At 35.7% G+C, this 8,905-nt stretch overlaps 1 protein-coding gene across 1 annotated transcript in view; it reads left to right on the top strand.

Moving 5' to 3' along the window:
- The window catches only part of LOC135110978 (periodic tryptophan protein 2 homolog), an 18,411-nt gene continuing 9,506 nt past the window's right edge, over positions 1-8,905 (top strand). The window contains exons 1-11 of the mRNA XM_064023763.1: positions 1-151; positions 863-1,070; positions 1,410-1,538; positions 1,657-1,774; positions 2,118-2,262; positions 3,430-3,601; positions 4,185-4,393; positions 4,806-5,121; positions 5,457-5,632; positions 6,613-6,769; positions 8,091-8,271. Coding sequence (XP_063879833.1) covers positions 134-151; positions 863-1,070; positions 1,410-1,538; positions 1,657-1,774; positions 2,118-2,262; positions 3,430-3,601; positions 4,185-4,393; positions 4,806-5,121; positions 5,457-5,632; positions 6,613-6,769; positions 8,091-8,271 — 1,829 coding nt within the window. The 5' untranslated portion in view covers positions 1-133. The remainder of the gene's footprint in view (positions 152-862; positions 1,071-1,409; positions 1,539-1,656; positions 1,775-2,117; positions 2,263-3,429; positions 3,602-4,184; positions 4,394-4,805; positions 5,122-5,456; positions 5,633-6,612; positions 6,770-8,090; positions 8,272-8,905) is intronic.

Here is an 8,905-nt window from a genome sequence, read left to right as displayed (position 1 = left end):
ACTATGAAGTGGAAGCAACACGTGGAGAGGTCGTGCCAGAATAAGTACCAGTGACAACCAGCAGCCGTTTAGAACGCCCTTCAATGGGTCAGTGACTTCATTCCAAAACGAAAATTTGCATCAAATCTTGAACATGAAGTTTACATACAAGGTAAGCAAAGTTAGTGCGAAGCTTGCACCGAATGCAAGTAGGGAAGTAAACATGAAGTGGTCCAGGTGAGAATCAAAAGGAAGAATAAATATGAACAAAATAAAGGGAAAACTAGTCACGTGACCATTTCTATGAAGTTTGGTTGTGTTAGCACAAGTATGCTGTGCAGTTTGGCTAAAATATATGGATCTTAAATGTGAGTTCTGTTTGTATAATTAAGAAATGCGCTCAACTGTTTGGGGTTTAGAATATTGCACATAGCAGTTAGGAGACACGGTATTTACAGGATCAGTTAGGAGACACGGCAGTTACAGATCATTCTTATAAAAAAAAAAAGGTAATTATTCATGTATCAACATATAGGAGTGAACAAACATACATTGTAGGAGAAACATCATGATTTTAGATCTCTGCAAATGTTAATTATTTTGGTGCCCTTGTAGTAATTTTTCAGTATTCTGAACTAGCAGAATTATCCAACATTACTCAGTAGTTTGTTCAGTGAAGCAATCATCCAATTTCTGTGTACATTTTAAGGAACCTAGAATCTACATTAATTGTTGATCAACCTGTTCTCTGTCTTGCTGTATCTACTTACCTATTTATCTATATCTTCTTATCTAAGTTTCCTTTTCTTAAGTCCATGCTCTTTCCTTTTCAGATTTGTGTATTACTGGGTATTCTTTGTATAAATGAAAATTTTCTTTTCAGTTCTCAAATCTGCTGGGAACAGTTTACAGATTAGGAGATATAATATTCTCCCATGATGGCAACACTGTGATATGTCCTGTTGGCAATAAGATCTCAGTGTATGATCTCCGCAACAACCGTGCCCACACACTGCCCATTGAAGCCAGATATAACTACACAACACTGGCACTGGCTCCAAATGGCATTATTTTGATAGCTGCAGAAGAAGGTATGTATATTAGTATCAAAGCTTAACCTCATATTCTTCATTTCCACCTCCCTCAAAACACCATTCATATAAGCATTAAACAACCAATGGGACATCACACCTCTCATTCCTAAGCAATGCTAGTACATAACTGTGAACTTAGGCTGGATTCCCTTACAGTTTCTTCCAAAAAGTTTTTTGTTATTTTTATTATTATTATGTTTTTTAGAGAAGTTTTGTGGATAGTAGAAGAATCATAGATATTTATTAATTATTTATTATGTAGGTTGTATTACATATTAGTATATTATTCTGTTAGCTGTAATTTTGAATAATTTAAAATCCAAATTCCATCAACAGATGGGGAAGTGCACATCATCAACCTGAACTTCCGCAATGTTTTGTATCGCAAACGCTTCAATCGGCCAATCAAGAATATAAAGTTTAGTCCAGATGGCAAGCATTTTGCCCTGACAAAAGAGAATGGAGGTAAGACATCTAGGCTCTTTCTCTAGTGTTTAATTGATTACTTTTAGAATATACAGTTTTTAACTACAGGAAATCAGTATAGTAATGCATTTGAGATAATCCTTGATATCTTTTTCAGTGTTTGTGTATATTGCTCCTGGTTCCAATAAGAGAATCTTTGACCCCTTTGTGCTGGAGAGAGTGTTCCATGGAGCCTTTGATGACACAACCTGCTTGGACTGGTCTCATGATTCCAGGTACTGGAGTGATTTTCTTCAAATGTAAACATAAAGTTTTATGCAGGTACACAGAGAAAGCCAGAAAGTGGGCTTTAAGATGAATATGAAGAAAAAGAAGATCAAGTTCAGTAATTTTATATAAGAAATTAAAAGTGAGGGTGATATGATAGTGTTCCATTTTCAACACAACAAACAGCTCTTGGTTAGTTTTATTGCTCATCCATAAATAGACATGGCACAATTTTTTCAGAAACATGACACATCTTCAGTATTAAGTTTTCTGCCATCACAAAGATCAGTAACAAAACTACCACACATGGAAAAATCAGGTCACTAATGATGTTTTATCTTCCTTCCACAGGCTGCTTGCTGTTGGCTCTCGGGATATGACTACTCGCATTTGTGCATTTACAAAATTTAAAAACCTAAAGGAATATTCAATTGGTGGAATCAAAGATACAGTTGTTGGAGCATTCTTTGAAGAAAAGACGTACGACTTGTGTACGGTAAGCTTGCTTGTTTGAATTGCTAAGAATATTCATGTTTTATATCTCTGTTCATGTTTAGGCAGAGGCAGTTATTTTTCCTCCTAAATCAATAAAATAACAAATCTGGTAACTGTGATGCCTTTTTCTTTCTGATCTGGGTGGCTGTGTTAGAATTCACCTGCTTCTCTTGTTGAAAGGAAATTAGAAAATCATCCTCACACAATGTAGGGGAGTGGTCAGATTACATCCTGCAGTTATATTTTTCATTTGACTTTATCAATGAAGGAAGTTATTTTTACTCTGTGAAACCAAGGCCAAATTACAAAAAAAAAAAAAAAAAAACTAACCTGTATTTATCTTAAAACTTGCCATAAATAACAAAATCTAATTATGTACAGAAAAAAAATAAAAATAAACAAATAAATAAATAAAATAAAAAAGTAGCAAAAAATTTCAGTTTTCGACTTGGAAGAGAATTAACCTTTAAAGAGGATGGAGTTACAAAGAAGAAAATGAACCTTCAAAGAGGGTGGAGTTACAAACTATATCTTGTCAACTTCCGTTTTTTTTTATTTTTCTAATTTTTTTAAAGTGAGGAGTAACCTAAGTCTCTCGTGCTCCAATACAGTGTTGCACTTCTTGTTCCTCTGGCTTGCTAACTACATACCTCCTATGCCTTCATGTGGCCTTTTTATATAATATTTTCTACATGTTAATTATTAGCACACTTACTCTCTCTACCTTTTTAATTTGAGTAGTAGACTGGCATCTTCACTCTTCATATTTGACAAACTTTCAAACTTTGTGCTACTGAGTTTTCTCACAACTTAGAACTTATAGAGTTGGAGAACTTGGATACCTCTGGAACTAATTGGACCAATCTAATTGCTACCCTTTCTTTATCCACTCAACTTTTTGAGGAGTCATGACCAAGTAGGCTTTTCCTTTTGGGTTTTGTACCCCTTTCCAGTTTCATTGACATGTGAAGCTAAAGGTGATGAAAATTAAGCCAAATGGAATAAATTTTGAAATTAACTACAATGTTTTACTCTCTCTCTCTCTCTCTCTCTCTCTCTCTCTCTCTCTCTCTCTCTCTCTCTCTCTCTCTCTCTCTCTCTCTCTCTCTCTCTCTCTCTCTCTCTCTCTCTCTCTCTCTCTCTCTCTCTCTCTCTCCACACACTACAGGTTAGTGCAGATGGCCACATCAATGCTTGGGACTGCAGTGTAGAAGTTGATGGCCTTATCCCAGAGCAGGATTTATACAAACCGAAGAATAAGAATGCTGCAGATGAAGGAGAGGATGACATTCTCTTACCTGAGGAAGAGGAAAATACAACCAAAGAACCAAAGGAAGAAAGTATGTATCAAATATAAATACCAATAGTTGATATAGGCCTAGATGATTTAGAAGCTGTCCCCAGGCCGCTGCTTCCTGTTCTGTTGGACAGCTATTAGTGCATTCATGCTCTTGCCACATCTCCGAGTTTTTTATATATATTTTTTTTCTATTTGAAATAGGTTTGATTGCTTTATGAATGAGTTTCCTGAAAGTAATTTTTAAAAATCTCAGTAGGAATACAAAGGTAATATCAAAGTATTCGCCTACAGGAAATATTGGTAGCTAATAGATAAATTTTATTTACATGATTGTAGTCAGTCTTCTACTTCCTTTGAACTCTCATTAAGTAGATTACCATGTACTTATGTATACTACATTAAAAATTCTCTCTCTCTCTCTCTCTCTCTCTCTCTCTCTCTCTCTCTCTCTCTCTCTCTCTCTCTCTCTCTCTCTCTCTCTCTCTCTCTCTCTCTCTCTCTCTCATCCCCCTTTTACACCAACAGCATCTCTTACATTTGCATGCCTTGTTATTATTCTAACATTCATTTATTTCTCCTGTATGAGGGAGTCATCTCATGTTTTAATACTTTCACATCTGCAGGTGACTCAGACCTGCTCAAGGTGTTTTATAGGCGGCGCTTTCGTATATTCATGGACACCCACTTGGGCAAGCGTAAGGTGTCTGTTACAGCTGCTCAGTACCACAAACATATCAACATGCTGGTGGTGGCTTTTGCCTCAGGAGACTTTGTAATGCTAGATATGAAAGACAAAGGTGCTGTAGTGCATTCCCTCAACATCTCCAAGCAGGTAAGATGATAAGTTGAGGAACATTAGGCTTTTAAATTCTAAAACATTTTTAGCTTAAGGCACCATATGATCATGCAAATTATGTCAAGATTCAGTCTAAAATAACACACTATCATCTGTTGGAAACACTGGACCAAAATAGTTTAATTTCTGTTCTGAGACATGAAAGCAATAGTTAGTAGCTTGTATGCAATACTATAAAGTTACTGTGATTCACAAATTAAATTTTTAATACTAGTGCAAAATTTGAATGTCACTTAGAATTTATGCTCTTCTTTCCTGGGTATCATCTTGAAAATACTGAAATTGATGTATTAAAAAGCTTTTGGAAGATAGTAAGATAGAAAAGGTTTTTCAGACATTTCAATGTTTAATTGCTAAATATACTATAAATAACTCTCTCTCTCTTCAGACCATCACAAGTGTGGCAATGAACCACAGTGGTGACTGGATTGCTCTTGGTGTATCCTCCCTTGGACAGCTTGTAGTTTGGGAGTGGCAGAGTGAAAGCTTTATCCTGAAGCAGCAGGGTCACTTCAACAACATGAGAGTTGTGGTGTACTCTCCAGATGCCCAAAATTTAGCAACTGGTGGGGAAGATGGAAAGGTTAAGCTGTGGTCCTGCCAGTCTTCATTTTGTTTTGTGACTTTCTCAGAGCACACAGCAGCAGTGACAGGTTTGGCCTTCACCCAGAGTGGTAGGGCCATCATAACATCATCTCTCGATGGTAAGCTATATGATGTGGTCCTACATAGGCACATAACAATCTTGTATTTCATCTCCATTACAAAGATAGACCATTATTGAATGGTTTGATAGTTGAAGGTGAATGTTAACAAGATTATGTTGATGGTGCACAGAAAGTGTTTAAAATGAAGTGGTTGATTTTGAGTGCCTGTATAAAGTTGTTAAACTTTTGTTTTTCAAGAATCAGAGATAGAATTACAAAAATTAATGGAAGTTATATAGATTTGCAGAAAATATCAAAGCAAGAATGAATAAAAATTGTTGTTAGGTAAGTGTTATATACATTCTAGTATTGAGTTTTATCTTGACTTTCAGGTACTGTGCGAGCATTTGATCTGACGCGCTATAGAAACTTCAAGACACTGACTTCCACTCGACCAACCCAGTTTTCTTGTGTTACTGTTGATAGCAGTGGGGAACTTGTGGCTTCGGGGAGCCAGGACAGCCATGATATATACCTTTGGTCACTCCAGACTGGAAGATTGTTAGAAGTGAGTTAAACTGCAGGAATGAGAAGTGATGTACCATTACCTATAACGATTATTGTCACTGTTGTCAGAGGCTTTTGTCATATGGTGAAGCCATGCAACTAAGATGCAACTTTTTGGTTCTGGTTCCATTATCTAAACAGACCAGTCATCCCTAACCTTTTATTATTCTTCCATTATGTTTTGTCCCTCTTGAAACCCTGGTATCTCTCAGAACACTTCACCCAGCTCTTTGCTTCATTACCATAACTTTGCTGTATCATTTTGGGAGTCTTTTGCTAAGTACCTGAGATTGATACAAAATTTGATGCTTTTCTGCTCAAGTTTGAGTTGCATAATGAAATCACAGGTGAACATATGAATATAGTCACAAAAAAACTTTGTAGTATGTGTCTTGATGACTTAAAAATGTTACTGCCTTCTGCTGCTTGTGCTTTACTGTGTCACACTTGGTTTCTGTGTGATGGAAGCATTCACAATTTTCAGTTTTCTTATGTTATCGGAATATTTAATGTTATATTTTGAAGTTATGTACTACATTTTTTTTTATTTGTGATTAGTTTACTGGAATGTGACTCAGTTGGTTTATCTCTAGTGTATCACCATTGTAAGTATGGTATGTGTCTGTATTTGTACTCTGGATAAAGGATTCTGAATTGTTATCTAGGATGGGAAGTTATAGCAGACACTTTGACGTAAGCCATCTTTGAAACTGGTTAGTTGAGCTGGTCAGCTGAGTGGTTAATTGTTGAAAGATCTGTTTTGATCCCCATATATAACTAAGAATGAACCTATACGCTGATCCTTTTCAGAATTATTTTCTTTAAATTTTACAGGTTTGGGTTTAAATGATGAGGAAAAAAATTAAAACAATACAGAAATGTAGAATGAAAAATCACTCCAGTTAATTTTAAGTCAATTTATTTCTTGATTTGTTTTGAGAAACTTGATGAATCAAATGAGATATATATATTGTATTACAGGTTTTGGCTGGACATGAGGGTCCTGTTGTGAGTGTTCAGTTTTCTAGCCAACCAGGCAGCACTCTGATGGTTTCCACAGGATGGGATGGCACTGTCAAGGTCTGGGATGCAATATCCAACACTACATCCAGGGAATCCATCAGTCTATCATCAGATGGTAAGTATTTATTGTTGTCCACCATGTTTGAGTTTTGAGTGGAATGTGATGATGGGAGGAAACTTGTGATGAAGGTGATGTACTTTATTACTCTGTTTTGTGTGTTGCTTTCCTTAGAGGAGGAGGGCAAGAGCTGAAGCTTAAAAAATGTTAAAAGTATTTCTGCTTTATCCTGTGTTTCCTCTTGCTACAACATTTCACTCACTTGTTATATGTACATATTATATATTGATATTTTCCCCATACAAAGTATTTTTCTTAGAGTAAAGGCGTAATACTTCTGTCCTCCACATCAAATGTAAAAATGTTTGATAGACTTAATCCAGTCTTTCTCAATCTTTTCTACATATCAAGAAACCAATGCAATATGCTCATTCTCATTGCTTTAGTAAGTGTTCTCCATTCCCCTTTTTTTCCTCCCCTGTAGCATGTGCAGGTTTGCTCCTAGAGGTGTGGAAGGTTGGCTCTCTCCTATAATGGGGCAGGCTGGAGTTTTTAGTAGTATTGCACATCCTTCTCATCATACTCTTTTTCAATACCCTCGAGCCTCCTCTTGTTCTCCAATAGACCAGTTTGTTTACTCTAAAGCAGTGAAATGCATGGTCTACATTTTGCGTGCAGGGAAAGCCTTATTGAGAGTATGAGAATTAATTCTTTTCTTCTTGATACTTGCAACCGTGTTACCTTGTACCTTCCTCCCAAGGTAAAAGAATTTGCCTATACACTGCAGGGACCAGGTTAGTTTTGATTTAAATAAAATTATTTAAATAATCTGATTTTACTTGATTCCTATTCTGTTGAAATTAATTTTACTGTTACATTATATGGCTAGTTAATATCAATGAAAGGAATGTCTGGTACTCTCATAGCTTTGTTCTGAATTTACTTTTCATGAAGAGCTCTAAGTTGCCTCAGTTGTATTTTATATTTTAATCTTGTGGCTAATGTTGTGATTGATTAAGTAAGATAAATCACACAGCTGGATAAAGTAATATATAAATAATTTAATTTTTAAATTAAGATTTTTCAACGCAGGCTACACTATTTATAGTTGACCCCTTTGTAGTATTCAACTTGTCTCCATTTCATACTGCAGTTGAAACAAACTACATTATTCAGTGGCCATTGCACCATTATAGTTTTTAAGGATTTAGTCACATTCAGGTTCCCACACCTCTTTTTGCATGTTGCACTTAATCAGATCCTATTCTTCAACATGAGCTCACTGTCAGTGCTGCTTATGATCATATTAATTTTGCCTACATTCACTCTTCCTTTGATGAATTGCAAGGTTTTTCTTATATGGAAAAACATCTTGCAGGTTTGTGTGTTTGTATTCGTCCTGATGGCAAGCAGATTGCTGTTGCCACTATGGATGGCCAGATCACCTTGTTTAATCCCTCCACTGGCCAGCAGGAGGGTAACATTGCAGGAAGAAATGATTTGGGTGCTGGCAGAGCTGATGCTGATAAAATTACTGCAAAAAAGAACTTACAAGCAAAGTAAGTACCTCATTAGAACATATTTATCCATTTCCATATAATCACACTAATTAGTTGGGTGAAACTGTTTTATAAGTATAACTGAATTTGAAATAGCTGTCCAAAATCAGTCCTATATACATCTAGTATACTTTCATAATTATGCAGCATAGTCATCATTGTACTGTAGATATTCATTGTTAGTGTTCATTATTTTACTTTGTGAGGATGCATTTGAACATACTGTATGTCTGTAAATATTACTTGATTTTATGCCAATGTAGCCACTGAAATTAATTAAACTCTTGCACATGTGTTTCTCTGACATCAGTGCCATATTTGTGGTCACAGGGACTGCAGTATTTATTATTGTATTCTGGCTATCTACCTGTCAGCACCAAAACCATGTGTATTGACAACATATAAAGACTTACTGCAACATTTATTATTTGAAACATAAAATTGACTAAATCTAGCATTATTTGCCATTGTTGCCTGTATATATTATTAACTGTTAAGTGGACAATGGTGACCTTTGTAAATAAATTCTCTTAAATGAATTTCTGACTTACTAATTGCTTATATTGGTTGAAGTACATCCATAACAAGCCAAGAAACCTTTAGTGAATGCAGAGTGGGGTTGTCACTCCATTAG

The sequence above is a fragment of the Scylla paramamosain genome, chromosome 21, assembly GCF_035594125.1.
Source record: "Scylla paramamosain isolate STU-SP2022 chromosome 21, ASM3559412v1, whole genome shotgun sequence".
Classification (NCBI taxonomy): domain Eukaryota; kingdom Metazoa; phylum Arthropoda; class Malacostraca; order Decapoda; family Portunidae; genus Scylla; species Scylla paramamosain.
This window is presented reverse-complemented; position numbering and strand designations above follow the sequence as displayed.